At 50.8% G+C, this 22,668-nt stretch overlaps 2 protein-coding genes across 3 annotated transcripts in view; one reads left to right on the top strand and one right to left on the bottom strand.

Annotated features, from left to right (window-relative positions):
- Window positions 1-7,415, top strand: part of SSBP3 (single stranded DNA binding protein 3) — a 130,933-nt gene extending 123,518 nt beyond the window's left edge. For both annotated transcript variants that reach the window (XM_011926344.1, XM_011926343.1), the window contains 4 exons: window positions 4,887-4,965; window positions 5,220-5,248; window positions 5,341-5,442; window positions 6,487-7,415. In XM_011926344.1, the coding sequence (XP_011781734.1) occupies window positions 4,887-4,965; window positions 5,220-5,248; window positions 5,341-5,442; window positions 6,487-6,516 (240 nt within the window). In that variant the 3' untranslated portion in view covers window positions 6,517-7,415. The remainder of the gene's footprint in view (window positions 1-4,886; window positions 4,966-5,219; window positions 5,249-5,340; window positions 5,443-6,486) is intronic.
- A 7,850-nt stretch (window positions 7,416-15,265) lies between these two features.
- MRPL37 (mitochondrial ribosomal protein L37) overlaps window positions 15,266-22,668 on the bottom strand; it is an 18,138-nt gene continuing 10,735 nt past the window's right edge. The window contains exons 4-7 of the mRNA XM_011926341.1: window positions 22,371-22,556; window positions 20,981-21,138; window positions 17,305-17,508; window positions 15,266-15,477 (exon numbers count right to left, since the gene is read on the bottom strand). Coding sequence (XP_011781731.1) covers window positions 15,400-15,477; window positions 17,305-17,508; window positions 20,981-21,138; window positions 22,371-22,556 — 626 coding nt within the window. The 3' untranslated portion in view covers window positions 15,266-15,399. The remainder of the gene's footprint in view (window positions 15,478-17,304; window positions 17,509-20,980; window positions 21,139-22,370; window positions 22,557-22,668) is intronic.

Raw genomic sequence — 22,668 nt, 5'->3', positions numbered from 1 at the left:
TGTAATTCCAACACTTGGGGAGGCCAAGGCAGGCAGATCACGCGATCAGTAGTTCGAGACCAGCCTGGCCAACGTTGTGAAACCCCATCTCTACTAAAAATACAAAAATTAGCCAGGTGTGGTGACGCATGCTTGTAATCCCAGCTACTTGGGAGGCTGAGGCAGAAGAATCGCTTGAACCAGGGAGGCGGAGGTTGCAGTGAGCAGAGATCGTGCCATTGCACTCCAGCCTGGGCAGCAGAGCGAGACTTTGTCTCAAAAAAAAAAAAAAAAAAGATGGGCATCTTAGACAGGGATAGCCCATCTGATGAATTACAAATGTAAAGGCCTGATTGACAAGCAGCTGGTCCACCAAAGCCAGCCCCTGGACAAAAACGGATGGGCATCTTTGGAGAGCTGGACGTGAATTCCTACAAGTCCCAAAACCTGTGCTTATAAATAAAACCCAAAGTACTTTGTGTGCAAGGGTTGTGTGGAGAGGATATTTAGTTTGGTGTTATCGTGTTAGGTTGACACCAGGAGTCAGTGTAACATGGGCTTTGAATAAACAGAGTGACAAGTCAAATGGGTTTTAAGTTTGACTTTATTCGGTTTTACCAGTGCATTTAAAAGAAAGATGTTCTAAGTTGGGTGCAGTGGTGTATGCCTGTAGTCAGCTACGTGGGAGGCTGAAGCAGGAGGATTGTTTGAGCCTAGGAATTTAAGGCTGCAGTGAGCCATGATCATGCCACTGCACTCCAGCCTGGATGACAGAGCCAGACTCCATCTTTTTTTTTTTTTTTTTTTTTTAAAAAGGATGTCCTAAAGGCTATGAAGGCTTCAGGCAATTCAGAGACCAGTGGGAAAGGAAGCAGAGCAGAATGTTCTAATGTATCCTGGGGCAGAAAGAAACATTTTTTATTTAAATATTAGTAATGTTCGTTTCATTAATCCTATTGTGTTTATGTTTGTTTGTTTATTTAGAGATAGGGTCTCTGTCACCCAGTCTAGAGGGCAGTATCACAGTCATGGCTCACTGCAGCTTCAGCATCTGGGGCTCAAGGGATCCCTCCCACCACAGCCTCCTGAGTAGCTGGGACTACAGGCACGTGCCACCACACCCAGCTAATTTTATTTGTTGTAGAGATGAAGTCTCACTTATGTTGCCCCTAATTTGTTGTTGTAGAGATGAGGTCTCACTATGTTGCCCAGGATGTTCTTGAACTCCTGGGCTCAGGAGATCCTCCTGCCTCAGCCTCCCAAAGGGATTACAGGTGTGAGCCACCACGCTTGGCCTATGTTTTATTTTTTAAAAACATAAATAATAAGCCAGGTGCAGTGGCTTGAGCCTGTAGTCCCAGCTACTCAGGAGGCTGAGGCAGTGGATCACTTGAACGTACTCTAGCTTGGGTGACAGAGCAAGACCTCATCTCTAAAAAATAAAAAATATAGCCTGTCAAATTTAAGTATTCCAATAAAAAGTTATTTCTCAGAGGACAGAAACGTTATAAAAATACTAATATTTTTTTTCTCATGCATATCAATCATTTAACTAGTCCACCTTAATTGCTACTAATTGTTGCTGTTAACTAGTTCCTATTGTTGTTTACATAATAGCATTAATATAATGGAAAAGTAAATAATACGGAATAAATGATGCTGAGACAACTGAATGTCCACATGTGGACAAATGAGATTGAACTGTATCTTTACAGCAGCACACAAAAGTTAAAGTAGATTATAGGGGGCCGGGCATGGTGGCTCACACCTACAATCCTAGCACTTTGGGAGGCTGAAACAGGTGGATCATTTGAGGTCAGGAGTTCGAGACCAGCTTGGCCAACGTGGTGAAACCCCGTCTCTACTAAAAATACAAAATTAGCTGGGTATGGTGGCACGTGCCTGTAGTCCCAGCTACTCAGGAGGCTGACGCATGAGAATTGCTTGAACCCAGGAGGCGGAGGTTGCAGTGAGCCAAGATCACACCACTGCACTCCAGCCTGGCCGACAGAGTGAGACCCCATCTCAAAAATAAATTAAAAAATAATAAAAAATAAAAGTAGACCATAGATCTAAATGTTAGAGCTAAAACTCCAAAACACTTGAAGTAAACACAGGAGTCAATCTTTATGACCTGAGTTAAGCGAAGCCTTCTTAGACACAAGCCCAAAAGCACAAGTAGCAAAAGAAAAAAGTAGACAAACTGGACTTCATAGGAGATTAAGATTTGTGCTTCAGAGGTGTCAAGGAAGTAAAAAGACAAACCACGGAATGGAGAAAATATTGGCAAATCAGGTATCTGATAAGGGACTTGAATTCAAAATACGTAACTCTGAGAAAAACTCAATAACAACCCAATTTAAAAATGGACAAGGATATAAATGAACATTTCTCCACAAATTACAAATAGCCAGTAAGTACATGAGAAGATGCTCAGCATCGTTAGTCATTAGGAAATGCAAATCAAAACCACAGTGAGATAGCACTTCACACCCACTAGGACGACTGTAGTAATAAAAGACAGATAATGACTGGTGTTGGCGAGGGTGTGGAAGCATTGGAACTCTCAGAGCTGCTGGTGGGAATGTAAAATGGCACAGCTGCTTTGTTAAACAGCTTCACGTTTCCTTGAAAGATCAGACAACCTAGTGATGTCCGCTGTGATATGAGAATTGGGTTACCCTATGACCCAGCAGTTCTCCTAGGGATCTGCCCAAGAGAAATGAAAACGTATGTCCACACGGCAGCTGGTACATCAGTGTCATTAGTGTCATAATAGCCAAACAGTGAAAACAACCTGAACGTTCCCTCCGCTGATGAATGGATCAGTGAAATGTGGTATATCTATACGGTGGACTACTTTTTGTTCATAGGAAGGAATAAAGTACTGATTCATGTGACAACACTGATGAACCTTGAAAACATGCTAAGTGAAAGAAACCAGCTACAAAAGCTCACATGATTCTGTGTATATGACGTGTCCAGGATAGGCAAATCCGTGGAGACGGAAAGTAGATGAGTGTTTGCCTGGGGCTGGGGATTGGAGGGGGATGGAAATGACTGCAGTCGGGTACAGGATTTCTTTCTGAGGTTATGGAAACGTTCAAAATTGGTTGTGGTGATGGTTGCACAACCCTGTAACTATACTGAAAACCACTGAATTGTACACTTTACATGGATCAGTTGTATGCCATGTGAATTATATCTCAATAAAAGTGTTAAGATAATACACAGAAAGTATACAACAATATGTCATTTTGAAGAAATATCAATTTCTTAATACATTGATGTTAATGACATATTCATGTTATAGTAATGACATACATATGCATAATTCTGTATTATCATGTTTGGGGATTTTTGGGGTCTGGCATGGCTGTGTCCTGGGTTGACTCCCTAGAAAGCTGGTTACTTTCATCCTCCCATCACTTGGGTTAATAAGCATGAAATTTGTTGCTAGATGGCAAAATGTTCCCAAAAGCCTGTGAGCTGCTTTGGTGGGGGTGGGGGAGGGGTCCACTGGAGAGGCAAGGATGCGCCGCCCTTCCCCCGGTCTGGGTGGGCACAGGGAAGCAGCTCATACCCTAGCTGTGCCCCTGCAGCCTGGTCACAGCCTTACCCCTTACACTCTTTTGTGCTCTGGCATCCCATGCTGCCACCCATTTGGTAGCCTTCTGCTCATGTGGGACCCCTGCCTAGAGTGACTTCCGCCATGGGCTCTGCCTGCCCAGATTTCACCCCTCAATTTTGTCGATGCTCTCCTCCTCCTCCAGGCAGCCAGTTCTGATTTCTCTGCCTTGCTCTGAAGCCGCAGCTGTACTTTGCAGCTGCCTTTGGAAGTCAGCATCTCTGTCCTCCTGTGGGGCAGTTGGGTATCCGTGAGCTGCTCCTCTGGGCTGGGGCTCGGGTGTGACTCAGCTCTGCGTCTGCGGTGCCCAATCCCGGCCAGGTGCCAAACAGGCCTCCATTCCGCCACCTCCACTCCCTTCCCACTAGATGCAGATCCAGTCTGCATCACAGGGCCCTGGCGCTCCAGGCTGGGCTCAGCCACCCTCCCCGGCCCTGTGACTCGTGGCTGTGGGATGTGACCTTTCTGGCCTTCCTTTCCGAGATGGGTTTGATCGTTCCAGATAGGCCTGCGGGTGGGTAGAATCGACTCTTATCTCCGAGTCCCCATCTGCCACACCCTCAGTTCTGCATGGGAGCCTCATTAGTGACCTCCCACCACCACCCCACAGTCCCAGAATGCCATGCAGTCCCTCCTAGGCCAGTGCCGTAGCTCCCTCTTCCCCCCCACTCATCAAACCCCACCTCTTCTTACCGCCCAGCCCCAGGAAACATTCATTTCTAACTTCTTCCTTTTGTTAGCTTGGAGAAGGGCCAGCGTGATGGCTCCAGGCCTGCTGCCAGGTTCCAGTCCCAGCTCCTCCACTTCCAGCCTCTGGGACCTCAAGCAAAGTGTTTCCTCTCAGTGTTTGTTTCCTCACCCGTGAAGTGGAGATGAGAAGCACTGGTGTTTTGGTCCCTGGCCTGACACGGTCAGAGAGCTGTCCACATGTGCCTCTGTCTGGGGAACCACACCCTCCACACGGGGGATGGAGAGGGCCCTGTGGTGGGATCTGAGAGGCTCAGATTGAAAGCTGCCTCTGCGTGGAGCTGGGTGGCAGCGGGCCAGTCCCTCTCCCTCAGCTGGGTCATTGGAATGAGCACCTCTGCCCTGCAGCTCGGAGGGCTGAGGTGAGGAGCCTGGTCCAGCTGCCAGGCAGGACATGTCCGAGTGTGAGCAGAGCCTCCTGGAGCAGGGGTTCCCCAGGGCCAGGACTCTGGCGCGGCTGTAGCCCCCTGCTTGTAAGGGGTGCAGAGGGTCTGGGCCCGCTGAGCTGCCATGCCCTGTGCTTCTTCCCCAGTTCCCGATGGGTCCCGGCTCGGACGGTCCGATGGGCGGCATGGGCGGCATGGAGCCACACCACATGAATGGATCGTTAGGTGAGTGGCCCCTGCCCTCACCATGCCCCACCCTGCGGAGGCAACCAGCTGTGTGCCTCAGCTCCTGGCTCAGCTGGGCTTGGTACACAGCCCTGGCCTGCCTTGGCTGGGCACACAGGAAGATCCTGAGAGGGATGCCACACAGAAAGTCCTCTGCACAGTGTGGGACTGGGATGGAAGGACTTAGAGGCCTGGGGAGACCCCTCTGTGGAAGAGCAAGCAAGAAACTGAATGGGATTATTTTTTCTTTCCAGGGTCAGGTGACATAGACGGACTTCCGAAAGTAAGTGTGCACTCGGTCTCCCTGGTGGCGCCCCATCTGTGTGGGCAGGTTGTTGGGGACACAGGCGCTCACCTCCTCTCCTCTTTCTACAGAATTCTCCTAACAACATAAGTGGCATTAGCAATCCTCCAGGCACCCCTCGAGATGACGGCGAGCTAGGAGGGAACTTCCTCCACTCCTTTCAGAACGACAATGTAAGCCTCGCCCCCTGCCCGCTGCTCTTGTCCTCACGGCCTGGACTCTTACCTAACAAGTTGCGAGCTACAGAGCCGGGCTGCAGCCTGCCAGCTGAGCTGGTGGCCATGTTATGGGCTTTCCACCTCAGTTATTTTTTTAGCAGAAGTGTGCAGCCTTGACGCTGCCCTGAGACTGCCTGCTGGTGGGGCCTTCTGGAGGCAGCTCAGTGCAGGCTGGATGCCTCTGGCACTAATTAAGCTGATATGACCGGGAGAGCCCTGGGCTGAGGGAGTTGGGGTCCATTTCCATCTGTCCAGTGGGAAAAGGTTCATGCAGCCCGTGATTTTCAGGGCTCTCAACACATGTGTAGTGGGCTTCTGTGTGCATTCTCATTTGAAGAAAGAGTGTTATGATTAAGCAGCTTTCAAGAACCCCAGACTGCCAACCCAGGCAACATGGCGAAACCTCATCTCTACACAAAAATACAAAAATTAGCTGGGTGTAGTGTCGCATGCCTGTAGTCCCAGCTACTTAGGCTAAGGCGGGAGAATTGCTTGAGCCCAGGAGGTTGAGGCTACTGTGAGCCTTGATCGCACCACTGCCTGAGTGACAGAGTGAGACCCTGTCTCAAAAACAAAAACAGAAAGAACCCCAGACTGGCCCCACCCCAGGGCACCCTGGCTGTGCTCTGGCTCATCAAAGCCCAGTTCCCTGCAGTCTGGAGGTCTGCACTGGGCAAGGGGCAGAGGCTGTGACTGCCCTTGGAGAGAAGAGAACGACTCAGACAAGGGCAGGAGCAGGGGAGGCACCGTCAGGTGCCATAGTTCCCTACAGAAGGGCAGGCTGGCACTGAGAAGTGGCTCTTAGCTCCCACCTCCTGGCCCTTACCCTGCCTTGCCGTCCCCCTGCCCACTCCATGCCACCATGCACCCCTCAGCCCAACCACAGCCCCCAATGAGCCCTGCTCAGTTCTGTGCAGTCAAACCAGGCTCTTGGCACCTCAGTGTGTCAGCAGCCTCCCCACAATCCTCACCCCCTCCTTCTCTGCTTCTCCCTTCCAGTATTCTCCAAGCATGACGATGAGTGTGTGATCCCCCCTTCTCCGAGACGCTGAGAGAGCGGGCATTGCAGGCGGGAAGATGCCAGAAATTATGCAAGAAGTGAGGTGTCATTATCCAGGAGCTGGTGGGGAGGGCATCTCCCTGCTCCCCTCAACCCCCTCCCACCCCATCCACGCCCCCCACCTTTCCCAATTTTAGTTTCATGCAATAAAAAGGCCGAACTTTTTATTCCATAAAACATGAAGGACAAAACTCAAAAATGTATTTCAAGTCAGTGACCAGAAAAATCCCACCCCTTGCCCTTTCCCCAAAGGACCTTTTCCGTACACGACACTTTTTTGTTTTTTGTTTGGGGTTTTACCGTTGTTGGGATTTTTTTATTTGTTTTCAGGGGGGGTTTTTTGGGGAAAATTTTTTTAAATGGAAGCTTCTAGCAAGCCCCCCACCCCAATCAACCTCTATGCTTTCTTCTTAAAAAAAAAAAAAAAAAAAAAAAAAAAAAAAGGAAAACCAGAAGCCCTGCTGTCTGTCTGTCCCCAAGCCCTTCCACCAGAAAAGCTAGTCTAGGTGTGAGAGCCCACATTGTCTGTAGCCATCAAAAATAATAATAATAAACTGGACAGTTTACAATCGGTGGTTTCTTTCAAAAGGCCTTTTTTGGAAAGAAGAAAAGGCAGTCACCGTTTTCCACGTGGGGTTTTGGTTTGTGCAACAGGCAGGGGAGGAGCGGGAACGCGTTTGTTCTAGCTTGATTTCTACGGCAACGGCAGCGGCACGCTTGGACCCCAGAACCCGGCACCCTCATCCTGTGGCCAGAGGGGCCGGACCACCGACCCCTTTCAGGATTCCACCACAGCCCAGCCTGTCGCCGTGACCCGGTGGCATGCACTGTTCCCAGGATGCCTTTCTCCTCCTCTCCTGGACCTCCCAGCCCCTCCTCCGCCCCCACCCCAGTCTTCCCAGTGAGAATCCTGCCAGCTGGGTGGTGGCCTGACGCAGAGTAGGAGAGGCTGCCACTGACAGGATGGCTATGACCTGGGACATGGAAACAGTGACCTCCACGTTCTGGTCCCGACATCCTCGCATCATCGTCATCATGTGCACCGGCTGGGGGGCTCGAGTTCCGGTTTTCTTTGTTTTTTCTCTTCATTTGTCCTTTCTCAAAGATGGGATACTGACCAGAATTGCTCTGTATATGCTTGGGACTGGATGGAAAGACTTTGGAGCAGCTGTGGGAGGGGTGGGGGGACACCGACAACCAAACAGACGTGCTGTCTCCGGTCCTGTTTTTATTTTCAAAAACCAACAAGCCCGACGGTGGAGCCTGTCCCCTCCCGGGAGGGTGCTCATGGCCCCGCTCACCTCATCACCCCACAGAAACCTTTGTGTCTTGCCCTGGAAGACACCCGAATTCTTTGTACATTGACATGCCCTTCTCCTTCCTCCCTCCCCTGTAGCTGGTCTTTGTTTTACTCCCTCCCTTTCTGATCCATGTATATCATATTATGTGAGATATCATCTGCCTGAAAAAAGACTTTGTGCGGATTATTGGGAACATTGTAGCTGTTTCTGTGTTTTTTCTTACCTTGTAGTCTGGTTCTGAATTAAGAGAGGAAAAAAAAAGTAATTATGATACATTGTAGTTTGTGTACGATATATGTTGATAACGTTTTATTAAAGGGACATCTTTTTTCCGCAGCCCTTCCTGACATGTTTGGGGAACGTGGGTTGGAGTTTATTACACTGATTACAAAATGCAAGGTGACTTGCTGGGTACAGTTTTTGTTCCCGGTGCATAACAAGATGTTTTGTGTCTGAGGCGTCTGCCTTTTCCTGGGCCTGCGAGTTCTGGGTTCTTGTGGAGTCACGATGGCCTCGGAGGAAGGTGGGTTGGGAGGGAGGTATCCGTCTTACTTTGAGTATTTGGGGGCCTTCTAAAAGCCATTTTCCATTTCTTGTCTTACACATTTTGGTTCACTGAAATGTTGTTTATTTTTCTGGAAGTAGAAAAAGGTTCCTGGTGCCCCCTCTTGTCTATGGGGAGTCGCTATCAGCCAGGAGGACCACAGCCACTCCCTGCTTTCTCCCCTCAGGTGGGACTGGCTTCACCCCAGGCCCCCAACCTCAAGTGCCTGCTGTTTGCGACTGGGAGGCACAGGGAGGTTGATACATATGTATATATATTTTTTCCCTAAACCTCCAAGGCACTGGGAGCCCTTGAAGGGTTTTGAGAGTAGTGCAGTCTACTTAGTAAATTTTGGAAAGTGTATGCTGGTGGCATCCTGGGAGATGAATCAGGTGGGGCTGGCAGGATATGGAGAGAGCCATTCCCAGACGATACTTAGGCAAGAAATGCTGAGGGCTAGGGTGAGGAAAGCCGCTATGGATGCTGACTTGCATGACTAGAAAGAACTTTCTTCTTCCCTGGAGCTCTGGGGACCTCATTCTAGGTTTGCAGCAGGAGTGGATGCCTGGGTGGGTGGGAGACAGAGGGTCCAAGCAAAGGGTAGGCTTAGCCCATGTTTATAAGGCCCTTAGGGGACCAGATAGCAAATTCCCAGGTTTAAATCATGCCTTTGCTGCAACTTGCTGTGTGGCCGTGGGCAAATTAGTTGATATTACTGTTCTCAGTTCTCTCATCTGCAAAATGGGGGCTGACGGGCTGGCTGCCTCATGGGCTGTGAGGAGGTTAGCACCGTGAAGTGCTCAGAACAGTGCCGTGCACGGACTAAGAGCAGCATGTGTTCGCTGCAAGTGATGATGTTACTCGTGGAGAAAGTCCAAATGGGTGTGTTGAGGAGTAGCTGGGAGGATCTAGAATGGATTCCATCTGGTCCTTCCCTCTTCACCTTGGAACAAGGCTTCCTAGGCTTTTGCTCAGCACGGACACCTCTGAACTATTGGAAAAGCATCTCCATTGGAGAGATGAAGAGACTGAGGCTGTGACTAACCTGTATCAATGGTGCTGACCCAGGGCTGGGGAAAGGAGGTTGGGAGGATGGGATATCCATCTAATACCTGTGCTCCTTGGAGCAGGAGTCAGGCACAGACAAGAGCCATGGGATTGGGGTGCCTAGCTGGAGGAAGGCAGGTCATGGGGCCCAGCCTGGGGAAGCGCCTGCTGTGTGCTGTGCTACCCCTCAGCCTGCAGCCCCGCAGCAGCCCTGCAGTTGCCTTCACAACACAAATGGTCAGGGTGCAGGTTAGTTTGGCCTTCCTCAGGGGCAGATCTCTAAGCAAAGAACTGGTTCTTGTTCACTAAGCATTTTCATCACTGCCTGGGGCCAGACCAGAGCTCTACATGGAAAGATACTGAAATGAGCAGAAGAAAAGGGAGTGTCATGCCAGTTCTTTCACAAAAAAAGGGCTTCAGGCCATCACTGAGAGGTGCCCGAGTCAGGGGCCGGACCACAGCTTTCCTGCTGGAGTCATCGCTGTCCGCAGGCACTCGATTCTAGGGGTCGGCCAGCCTAGGGGGCCAGAGCTAGGACCGGGCCTCAGACAGGAGACCCCTCACCTGCCTCCCTGCTGGGCATCCCCACTGCCCCCTATCCCAGAGCCAGGAAAGAAGAAACTAAGGCAAGTCACTGACACCAGCAGCAGCACAGCCACTAAGGTGCTAGGCCAGAGCAGGGCTCCAGCTGGGGGTAAGGCTGCTAAGTCTGGCTCCCTAGTGACCTGAGAAATCCCCCGCCCCAGTCTCTGCTGTCCTGTGAAGTGGTGCGCCAGCTGTGTTCCCAAATTCCACAGACTCCAGGAGACTGAGCCCAGAACATAACCCGGGGTGCCCCAGAGGGCTCTGGCCCTGAACTGAGGGGAGCTGGGCCTCTTGGAGTTAAGGCCATGGGGCTCCCCTGGACTTGGGCAGAGTGGCTGGGCCGGGTGGGGTTACAGGCAGATGAGCCTTGCTCTGCTCAGCCCTGGGCTCACTGGGTATAAGCATTGGGGGCTTGGAGTTGGGGCTGGGGGTTGGAAATAAAAGACCAACGAGGGTGGGTGCTGGAAGACAGAGGTTCTGTTCTATCCTCCTCTCTATTCCCAGGGCGCCTGCGGAGCCACAGAACCTGGCATCTGGTTTCTGGAATTCAGCCATGCCCTTGATTTCCTGCCTCCATGTCAGCCCTCCAATGCCACAAAGACCATCTCACTTTTGAGCCTCCGTAGACTTCCTTCTTTCCATCCATCCACTCGTGTTTGCTGAGCACTCCTTTTATGCCAGGGGTGGTTCTGGCACTAGGGACACAGTAGTGAACAGATAAGGACGGACGGAGATGCTGTTTGTGGAGGTGGGGCAGGCTGCGGGAAGAGCTCTGTTCTGGTGAGTTAAATTTGAGATGCTGATTTGATACCCAGTAAAGACATCAAGTAGGCAGGTCTGAACTAGAGGCATACCGTGGGAGTTGTTGCCATTTAGAGGGTCTTTAAAGCCATAAGACTGGCTGAAATCATCTAGGGAATGAATGGAGAAGAGGCTGAAGGACTGGGCCCTGAGTTCTGGGGAATAGGAGGGACCCACAAAGGTGGCAGAGCAGTGAGAAGACCAGGAGAGTGAGAAGAGCGAGGTGCCCTGGTGACCACGAGAAGAAAAGGGGTGCAGAGAGGAGAGGGCTTCTTGCTGGTGGGGAACCCAGGTGGCCACGCGAACCGTGACTCTGGGACCAAGTCCACGCTCCTCACAGCTTCCAGGCAGCTGCAGGGCATGGAAGGGCCATGCGCACTCCTGCTTTTCCTTGTCCCTCAGCACTTCACCTCCAACTTTGCGGTACTCTGTGGATGTCTGCCCAGCCAGGGCCTTTGTTCCTGCCAGCCTTTTCTCCTTCCCACTTGCCCTTTGGAACCTAGCTCAGATGGCCCCTCCTCCTGGAAGCCACCTGGGCTGGGATAGCTCTCTCCCTGGGTCCCCACAGCCTAGTTCAGTGTATGCCTCGCCCATCAGGCTGGGAGCTCCTCTAAGCCAGGGACCATGTACAAGCCCTCTTTGTCCCCAAACTTGCCAGCGCAGGTCCAGGTGCCCAGTAGGTACATGGTGAGTGCTCTTGGAATAACTGGATGTTGTTGAGTGGTCGCCCCAGAATGCACTCAGTGGCACCCCTCCCTATGGCATGCTGTCACCTGTGGGCGGGTAGGTGCCCAGGTGTGGGGAACGAGGTGGCCTTTGTGGTACCTGCTACTGCCAATCCAAAGGAGACTACTCTGGCTGCCTCCACACAGTACCCCAGGAGCTCCCGGAGGGCGGGGACCACGTCTCCCTCATTTTGTAACTGTCGCTCCCAGCACAACACCTGGCACACAGTAGGTGCTTATTAAATAGGCTGTCCCTAGAGGAGGTCTATGGTGAGGGACCTCAGGGCTCAATCTCCAGTCTGGACCTATTCTTGGGTTCCATCACTGGCCTAGCTGGGGAGGAGGAGACCCATGGGTCTCACGTGCACACGTGTGTGTGGGCACATGTCTGGGTGTGTGGTGTGTGTGTGTGGGTGGAAGTGTGACTGGGCATGCGTGGGAGTGTGGTGTGCGTGCATACATGTGTGTGCGCACGTGTGCATGTGTGAGAGTGAACATGGCAGGGGCCATGTTGCTCTGACAGGCTGGCCTCTGAGGGATGGAGGTCCTGCCCTGGGCAGCAAGCCCACTCCCTAGATGTAGTCTTTGGCTATCAGGAGATGTATTCTGAGGGGAGAGGGTCCCTGGACCGGGGGGTCTTCCAGCAGTGAAGCAGGTAGGCCTTATGGATCATGGACATCTGAGTGTCCATGTTAAAGACAGACAGTCAGAGACACTTGGGTCACCTGCGCATGCTTTCTGAGACTTTCACCCACAGCAAATAAAGGAACCAGGGAGATACTGTCTAAAGTCCAAGAGGAACCTGTCCTGCTCCTTCCCAGAGGCCTGTGAGTTATCACAGAGCCTCTGCCAAACACTTGCCCTGGGTCCAGCCTGAGCCAGCCTTGGGAGAGAACAGAGAGCAGCCTAAAGTGAGGTCCCCTCAAGCAAGCTCACCTTTCCACTAGGCTTCTGAGAACTCCAAACCCATCAACTTGAAACCTCCTTGTCGAATGGAATCTATTTGATCCAAAGGTGGGGAAACCGGGAAGGGAGGTGCCATATCCCCATTTTGCCAGCGAGGAAGCTGAGGATCTGACAGGGCAGCTGGAATACAGGACGGGAAAAGTCGCTCTCCCCCAGCCAAATTAGAATTCCCTTGCCACTGAAGCTTGCTGGAAATGAACTGAAGAATTTTTGAATGGATCAACCAGGCACTTAAATACATGAGACAGTGAAAAATACGTTCACAATGGGAATGTCACCATTTTACTTCCAAAAGTCTGTTGCTGGAAGTTCCTATCGTGGGGTTGCACTATCCAGCATGACCCGGTGCAGCACTCTCCCTGCATGCTCCTGCTCCTTCACCAGCTCACTGGCTGGGGAGCCTGCACTGGGCTGGAGGCTGGCTGAGGCCCTCAGGTTCTGCTGCATCACTTCCTCTCCTGCATTGAATGAGGGACTGGGGACGAGGCTGATAGACATTTGGGATTTGGAGAAGCAAGGACCTGTCTGTGAAGGGGGCAGCTGTCAAGACACAGGAGCTTCCCAGCTCTTCACACTACATCATGTGGTCTCTAAGCCTGTTTCCTTATCTCTATGGGGACAATTAAAAAACTGCCAGTCCTGCCTGCCCCACTTTGCAGATCAGCTGCACTTTGCAGCTCCCTTGACACAAAAGTGCAGTTGGGCTCCAGGCTCCACAACTTAGCACTAAGGCCGGCATCCGAGCTGTCCTCATTCAGGGTGGGTTTGGAGGACAGGCTGCCCAGACCTGCCCTGCAACCCTGGCCCGCTTCCAGGCAGTCCTCAAGCTACAAGGTCATCTGCTGACGGTTCGCTTACTCAGAGCCTCCATCTTGCTCGCTCAGGGCTCAAGTTCATCTCACCCTCCCTCCCCTCCAAGCAGTCTCCAGGGGCTTCAGCCTGCTCAGGATCACGCCAGGCCATCACCACCACTTGCCCCAAGATCACTGCAGTGGCCTCCAGCTGGACTCCCTACCACCATCCCGCCAGCTCCTTCTCTGTACTCCCAACGGAGTGTTCTTTTAAAAAAAAAAAAGCTTTGACTCAGCAATTCCACTGCTAGGAACTTACCCAATGGCTCTGCTGGCAAAAGTACTCTAAGATACATGAACGAGGATGCTCACTGCAGCATTATTTCTAATGACAACTGGAAACAACCTGGACCGTCATCAACAGATACTAATATAGCTGCTCAAAAGAATGAAGAGATCCTATGTGGTGATGTGGCAAGAGCCTACGATCCGGAGACATCAGGTAAAAAAGGAAGGGCAGAACAGGCTGTAAATAGGATGACTCTTCAATCATGTACATACGTGTGTTCTTACGATACATACACATTTTCACCAAAAGCATGGAAGAAACTCGAAGCTCTGTTATCCTTAGGGAAAAGGACTAGCTAGGGACCGCCTTGGGTGGATCGACTTATTTTTCCCTGAACTCTGAACTTTTATCATTTATGTATAATTGTTTCCTGTCTGTAAAATAAAAAGTAAAATGGGCAGCAGGGCTCAGAGTCCCCAGAGCCCAAGGTCAGCTGCCCTGGAAGGTGAGGTGCTTGGTGTTCAGGCCCCTCCCAAGCTGGCCACTCTAGCCCCAGCCAAGCCTCCGGCCTCCCCACTTCCAGTCACTCCCCGTCCCCATGGTCCTCTGTGCCTTGATGCTTTTCCTGGTAATCCCTCAAGCCTAAAAAGTAAGCTTTCAAGTGGAAAGAGGTCAAGCCTGGGAGGCAGACACAGGCTGGACACCACTTTGCCACTGCCTAGCTGAGAGCTCCTCCAGCTGCCGGAAGTTCCCACACTAACTGCTCTCAGCAGTCCCTCAGCAGGAATTACAGCCCAACAAAGCCACCTCGCCCAAGGTCCCACCCGCTGTCGGGAAGCAGCACATATCCAATGGCTGGTGCCAGCTCAGGGGTGTTTGTAGAAGGCTCAACTCCCTTGCCTGTGGCTCCAGAGTGCCCATGAACTGGGTGAGGCCTCAGATGCAGCCACACTGAGCTTGGGCCCACCACCCCCACCTGCTGCTGCCTTCACTCTCCACAGGTTCTGTTCCTAAAGGTTCTCCCCAGATAAAAATCTCTGTGTTTTCTCGGGAAGCTGACCTATAGCACCAGCTGGGTGACCTTGGGCAAATACCTTAAATTATCCGTGTTTTCTCCTTAGGGCCCAGAACAGTACATAGCACATGCTAGGCATGCAATATTTTTCTTGAATATGGAAATGACATTTACCTTGTAAGGGGTGTGTGGAGATTAAAGATGCTGTGTATCAGGTGCTTGGCATGGCAGCAGTGTCTGGCACAGATTAGGACTTGACATTATTTGGACAAACAGAGGCCAGCTGAACCAGGGGTGTACTCACCCCATTAACCAGGATACAAGAGAGAAATCTACCATAAATATTCTAGCGAGATTTTCTGCAGTCATTGTGGAATGTGTCCACAATTTAAATAATGCTGTAAGAACCTAGTGACCATCAGCGTATCTGCCATGTGGCAGACACTACACACACATAACCCGGAGTCTTCAACACCAGGTAAGTCACATTAGCCCCAGGTTTCAGATGAAGAAATGGAAACAGATGAAGATGCTTATCTAAGATCACAACATGGGTCAAGGGCAGAGCTGGGCTTCAGCTGGGGCAGGTCAGGCTCCAGGGCTTGGACTTGTGTGGGGGCCCTTCCCGATGGCACCCTCATACCAAACACAGGCTTCAGTGCAACGCAAGGGCTCTTTATTGTCAGCAAGAGTAGCAGGCCAAACGGGCACTGAGGCTCCACGGGACCCAGGCCCTCTTCTGTGGAAGAGAGGCAAGGGGGGTTTCAGGATTCAGAGGGGTCCTCAGCTCACACAGCACCGTGCAAATAAAGAGCTAAAAACTTTCTGAATGTCTCTGGCTTGAAATCAACTGGCCCAACAGGTTCCTGGAAAGAACACAGTCCATTAGGACCCTGCTACTAGGTTTAACGACAGCAATTAAAACAAAGATTGGATTGAAGTAAATCTTCAGTGCCTGGACAGCAACTTTCTTTTTCTAACATCGTCTCTCTCTCGGACTAAGAAGGGGTGTTGAGGGGCTGCAGGCTGGGAGGACAGGAAGCATTCCCAGCCCCCTTCAGCCAAAACAGCTGTTGACGCTGCTCTGCTCCCGAGGCCCTCTCACTTCAACCACCAGGAGCAAATGGGCTGTTGCCCTCTCTAATCCCAGGGACAATCATCCCTCACCCATTCCACACACATTTATTGGGCACCTGCTTTCTTTCTACTGGGCCTATGTCCTCTGCTGGAGACAGAGACACAGCAGTAACTTGACTCTGGTTCCTGTCCCCAAGGAGCTTATGGTCAGCTGTTCAAATAGTCAGAATGAAAGGAGACAGACCCCACTGCAGAAGCAGGAAAAAGAAGAAATCAGGGAGAAATGACTAACTCGCCGACATTTATATGTGGAAGGGCGAGCAGAATGGGGCAAAAAGAAAAAGAAAACGAAGGAGACTTCAGAAAGCCCAGCACATGCAATAGAAGAAGAAGAAATGAAGGCAGGAAGAGCAAGATCGGGCTGGAGCCCAGGGTGAATGCTGAGGGGTGAAGAGGCAGGAGATGAGGCTGCAGAGGTGAGGAGGAGCTGTCTCCAAACCACAACAGGCCCAGCCCTGAGTCAGTATCCTGGAAGGGAGAGGCTGAGGGAAGAGAACCTGAAGACACAGAGTCAGGAGGGAAAATGTGACTAAGAGCAGAGAGCATGGAGGTGGCTGCTGTGACTATGCAGGTGAACTGAGGGTGTCCGGGGCCAAAGCAAAGGGCACAGACCCGACAGGCATTTCAGGTGGAAATAGCACTGAGCTGCTGGAGAACTAGTTCAAGAACGGACCTGCTGAGAATGTTCAAAGGCTCAGCAACTCCATTTAGCAAGCCCACACTCAGGCCTGTGTGGGACCTAGTTGGTCCCAGAGCAGGCAGTACCCCTACTCCGCTTTCTCAGTCCCTGACCCTGCTATAGGTCTCTCCAGGGTGCATATCACTGCCTGATGCTCTATCAGGAATTTATTTAGATACTGCTACTGTCCACTACACAGAGAGCAGGCCTGGACCCTGTCAGCTGAGCAGTGGGGTGCAGCAGTGATGGTGCCACAGGAGGAACTCCGTATCTGTGGGATGAAACAAATGAATGCATCCCCACAGACCCTGCCCTCAAGGATCTAGGAGCTTGGAGTTCTGTTTGGCGGAAGAAAAAAAACATGTGAAGAGATTCTATGCACAGCAATGTGATCGTGCTGTGATGGGGGAATACGGAGGCCAGGGCAGCCCACCTGAGGCACTTAAGTGAGGGTTGGGATGGGGACGGTGGTGGTCAGAAGTTTCCCAAAATAAGAAACACTTATGCTAAACCTGGAAGGACAAGTGGAGGACAGCCTGACAAAGACTAATGGGGAGGGGAGAAGGCATGAAGCCTCCTAGATAAAAGGAGCAGCATCTACAAAGGCCAAAGCTAATGAAGCCACAGAGCACCCTGGGAACTGCAAGGAACTGGATTGGCTGGAGGGTGCAAAGGGAAGCAGGAGCTGGACTGGACCACTGGGCAGGGCCTTAGGTAGGGGCGGGACTGAAGGAGTCCTCCAGGCAGAGATCCTGGGTGGGAAGTTCCCAGGGCCAGGGCTCTACTCACAGAGCACCCCGGCAATCCCACCTGAGGCTCACACCAGGTAGGAGGAGGCAGGGCCCTCCTGGGTCAGGTGGGAGATGGCTCAACTTACCACAACCACTCTCTTTTTGATCACTGGGAGACACCAAAAATGCCGATAGAGGAGCTGGTCTGAGTCCACCCAGGCCAAATTCTTGACACCCTCGTTAGAGGCCAGGTCTGTGGTATTCAGTTGAAACACCAGGAAATGGAAGACACGTCCATCTGTGCCCACACTCTGTACCACCACAGGCTGCTCCAAGACCTTGGCATCATTCTGAGAGGAAAAGGGGAAAAGGAAAACAAATCAGAAGCTGTGCAGTGTAAGGAACAGCACGGCCCAGGCAGCTTCTAGTTCTGCCCTTTACAACGTCCACCTACGTCCACTGAATGGCTTCTCTTTGGGGCAATTAAAATAGAATGAGGAGTTCAGGGCACTGTCCAGGGCTTGGGCCTTCCTTCACCCAGGCTGGCTCTGCCTCATGGCCCCAGGGTGCCTGCTCTTCTATTTGAGCACATCAGAGTAATAGTTCCTGCCACTGAGAGGCAATTTCCAGGCAAGCCACAGTTCAGGCAGGCCAGCTGGGGGGTTAATGACAGAAATCCCTCAAACTCCTGGCGTTACTTGATGAGGACCACAGTGACATCAGCTCTCAAACATGAATCCGGACGGTCAACGGATAGATGTAATCTCATTCAGTTCTCACTCCATTTGACGGATGAGGAAACTGAGATTCGGTGAGGTAAAGTGACTTGCCTGAAATCACAAAGATGGGTGGTGTAGAACCCAAACAGGCTCATGCCAGACCACACACTTCCCCCACGTCCCTGCCTTGCTTCTAAGGGCCTGGCAGTCACATTCACTGGGCTTCATGCTTACACTGCAACTCAATATGGGCCATGTTTCTGGAGTATCCATCCAGCCATGCCAGCGTCAGGATTTCACCAGTCAATTCCTGCTACTGATCTCTTTTAGTTACTACCACTTGGTAATGAGTAATACCTAAAATCATTTACTGAAGGCCTCTCAGGTGCCAGGCATCTTGCCAGTTTTACATCAGGTCACCTCTACTCTCATAAAGCTAGAGGTATATTCCCACTAATAGATAAGGAAACTGAGGTTCAGAGAGGTGGTATAATTTGCTTCAGGTCACCCATGGGGTATGACTTGGGATCAGACTCCATACTATTAAGTCACTGAAAGCCCTGTTGTTCTGGTTTAATCCTGGTGTCCCAGTGTATCTAATAGTGGCACCTCATTATTCTCAGTGGTGTCCCAGTTTGGGAGATAAATCGTATGGTGACCTGCTGAGACTTTGCAGCAATCCAGTTTGGTGACTGCTATTCAATGAATGAAGAAGATTCAACAGGCAGGCCCCATGAAGCAGGCCATCCTTGATTCAAAAATGCTGCCTGTGTTCACCCCACTGGGGCTGAATCTGGCATTAGGAATACCTAATGTCAGACCTCAGTGTGGGCCACACTGGGGCTTTTGGCCTTAGAAATACCTGTTCTTAGCTGCATGAAAAATAAATAAAAAGAAAAGTACCGGTAAGTGTTAGCTGAGAATTCTGTATTGACTCTTATCTCCCTCTACAGATCAATAAAACTGCAGGTAGTACATAAATTTCTCAGCAATTTTACCTTTTACATGAAGGCTCTTCCCATAATTGCTCAACTTCACATCCCCAGGAATAATTTGTACCTGGAGGGGCTGAAGGAGGCCTCCGCTCCTACCCAACTGGGTGGTAATTAGTGGTATCATTGCTACCCAGGCTCTGATGGCAGTAGCTGGCACAGAGGCTACACTGAGTCTGCAGACCTGGGACCAGGGTTGTGACTATCTCTGCCTCCTTCTCCTGCCTGAGTTGGGAGTAGCACATCCTTCAAAACTGGAGAGATCATGGTTCCAAGCTTTGCTTCCCCACTCATTAGCTGTGGGATCTTGGGCAAGTAACCTAACCTTTCGGAGCCTTCAGGAATGGGAATAAGACAATTGTCCTAGGATTGGAAAGACACAAGAAGGTCATATGACGATCTGACGGCTACTAATTTCTCAGCTGTGTGTCCCTGGGCAAGTTCCTTAGCCTCCCTGAGCCTCAGTTTCACCACCTGTAAAATGAAGCTAATGACATCTGCCACATGGGGTTAAAAAACTACAAGGATTAAATAATGCCGTGTTCTGAAATTTCAGTTCAGTGGTCTTTTTTTTTTTCTCCTTTGAGGCAGAGTCTCACTCTGTCTGTCACCCAGGCTGGAGTGCAGTGGTGCAATCTCAGCTCACTGCAGCCTCCGCCTCCTGGGTTAAAGCAATATTCATGCGTCAGCCTCCCGGGTAGCTGGGATTATATGTGCATGCCACCACACCTAGCTAATCTTTGTATTTTTAATAGAGTCGGGGTTTTGCCATGTTGGCCAAGCTGATCTTGAACTCCTGGCCTCAACTAATCCTCCTACCTCAGCCTCCCAAAGTGCTAGGATTACAGGCATGCACCACCACATCCAGCTAATCTTTGCGTTTTTAGTAGAGACGGGGTTTCGCCATGTTGGTCAGGCTAGTCTCCAACTCCTGGCCTCAAGTGATCCTCCCACCTCGGCCTCCCAAAGTGTTGGGATTACAGGCGTAAGCCACTGCACCCGGCCAGTTCAGTGGTTTTTAAACTCGAGCTTGTAGCAGCATCACTGGGGGGCTTATTAAAAGGCTGATTGCTGGGCCCCAACCCCAGGGTTTCTGATTCAGCAGGTCTGGGGGTAGGTCTGAGAGTATGCATTTTCAACAAGTTCCCAGATGATGCTCCTGCTGCTAATCCAAGACTATATTTTACAAACGAACCACTGATTTTTTGTTAATAAAAACCCTAAATAAATGTGTGGTATCCAGCAGGTGCTCAGTCTGGGCAAGGCCCATTCCACTTCCTATCCATTTGGCTAACCATGGCTCTCCAACTCCCCCTAGGCCAAATAAGATGGGAAACAGTACTTTTCCTCATTCCTGCTCTAGAAAAGACTCAGGCTCTAACCAAGACCTGGGGGTCCAGCAGTGGCTCTCATGAACTCCCTACCCCAACACCCCAAACCAGGGATCTGGTGTCCCAGGCCTGCTTGAGGGCTACCATACAGCCCTCCCCTCCCTGGAGGCCTCTGCTCCCAGAGCCAGGTTTTTCCCATCTTAGGACAGCTCTCTGTGACAAGTTAGTCTGTACTCCATACCATCTAGGTCCCTGAGACCTCCTCTTAGGATCAGGGGCTACCACCAAGGAGTATCTTGGGTCCCCAGCACCCATCCTGAGTTGGCAGGCAGGGCTTGGCCATCTCTATTGCTCCACTTCCTCCCACCTGTGCTCCACTTCTGCCACTACAAGAACAGAGGCAGTATGCTGCAGCACAAATAACTGAAGACTTCAGAGTGGGGCAGACCTACCTGCAGTCCTATCTCCATCACTTAGTGCTGTGTAATGCTGGATAAGCTGCACGGCCTCCCTGTAATTCTATGGCATAGCATGGAAAGTGGGGACTTCAGTAAAACATGTGGGCTACTGTGGTCAAGTGAGCTACTTAGGTGAAGCACAGGCAGTCAGCCCCTAGTGATGTCGGCTCATCTCCACAGGGTGGGCTGAAGTACTCCTCCCTAAAACTCCTCAGTCAAGCAATCAGTTCCCCTACATCCCTTTTCTTCCTCTGAGCAATAACCTTAAGGGAGGAGACCAACACGGCGTAGAGCAGCTCAGTGGTCTTCTTCACATACGTACCCCATAGAGGACCCGGGCCTGAGCCAGGGCACTGCCAAAAGCAAACAGGATCATCTTGGCCTGCAGCTGATCTGGCTGAAAGCGGCCCCGTCGTAAATTGGCTTTGTCCAGTAAGTACAGGGTATGGGGATAGGGGTAAGGATAGCCTTCCCGGAATCCTGCAAGAGACACAATTATGTGGAGGGGTGGAAAGGATTCATCAGCCTGCCACAAAGCCTGGGGAAAGTCACCTCGCCTTAGCCCAGGGACAGGTGCTACACAGAGACTCAACAAAGGTGGATACTATCACTATAGCTCAGGGGCTGGCAAACTTCAGCTTGCTGGCCAAATCTGGCCTGCTGCCTATTTTTGTAAATAACATTTTAAACCACACTCACTCATTTACGTATGACTGTTGGGTAGCTGTGACAGAGACCATATGTGGCCTGTAAAACCTAAAATATTTACTATTTGGCGCTTCACAGAAAATGCCTGCCAACCTGTTATAGGTGCTTCTTGCAAGCTAGTTCTAACTCCACACCTTTCTCTCTCATTCTGGCAGACAGATGACAGTGATGTTAGGAGAAGGAGAACTTGAAATCTGTGGTAATTATTAAAAAGAAAACAAGTGGGCCGGGCGTGGTGGCTCACACCTGTAATCCCAGTACTTTGGGAGGCCGAGATGGGCGGATCATGAGGTCAGGAGATCAAGACCATCCTGGTTAACACGGTGAAAACAAGAAATTAGCCGGGCGTGGTGATGGGCGCCTGTAGTCCCAGCTACTCGTGAGGCTGAGGCAGGAGAATGGTGTGAACCCGGGAGGTGGAGCTTGCAGTGAGCCAAGATTGCACCACTGCACTCTAGCCTGGGTGACAGACTGAGACCCCGTCTCAGGGAGAAAAAAAAAAAAGAGGCTGGGAAAATAATGTAGGCTCTGAAAAGCCTAGAGGAGGCGTGGCTCTGCTGCATGTTTGGTCCTTCAATGTCCATGGGACTTTCTCAGTCCTTAAAGGGGGTTGGCCAGAGTTTACAAGGTAAACAGAAAGTGGGTGCCTTCATGGGACCTTTGAATAAAGAAAAAGCCTTGGTCAAAAGCCCCTCAAATGCCTAATGATACAGTTTGTTGAAGAAAAAAAAAAGCCCCTCAAGCCATTCTGATGTAACAGAGTTACTTCTCCAAGGTAAAAAGTTAGCCTTTGAGCAAATCACTTAACCTCCCTGAGTTGCAGTTTCTTTGCCTAAGAAATAGAGACAATAGTACTTGTCTCATGGGGCCACATGGATCCTAGGAAATAGGTAATACACACGAGGTGCCTAGCACCTATCAAGTTCTTAGTATATCCTTTCCCTCCAGAAAAAGCATGTCCTTCTCCTCCATACTGCCTAAAAGTCCAAGACATTGATCCTCACCTGTGTCATCTTTCACATCATAAACATTGCATTCATGAAGATCGATGATAGGTGATATGGGGTAGAAGGTCTCTAGAACATGGTTCTTAGTAGCTTCAACCTCCTCTCTGGAGGCGATGGTGGGCAAAGGATCCTTAGTGCTCATTCGGGCTCCACCAGAACCACGGACTTGAAGGAGAAGAGACTCTAAAAGGGAGAAAAATGGTTACTCTAACCTGGTACTAACAACTTTCGCAGCTGGGCACAGTAGCTCATGCCTATAATCCCAGTACTTTGGGAGGCCAAGGCAGGTGGATCA

This window comes from Colobus angolensis, unplaced genomic scaffold (genome assembly GCF_000951035.1).
Source record: "Colobus angolensis palliatus isolate OR3802 unplaced genomic scaffold, Cang.pa_1.0 Scaffold68, whole genome shotgun sequence".
NCBI classification, from domain to species: Eukaryota; Metazoa; Chordata; class Mammalia; order Primates; family Cercopithecidae; genus Colobus; species Colobus angolensis.
The sequence above is the reverse complement of the archived record's forward strand: the minus strand, read 5'-3'. Positions and strand labels throughout refer to the sequence as shown.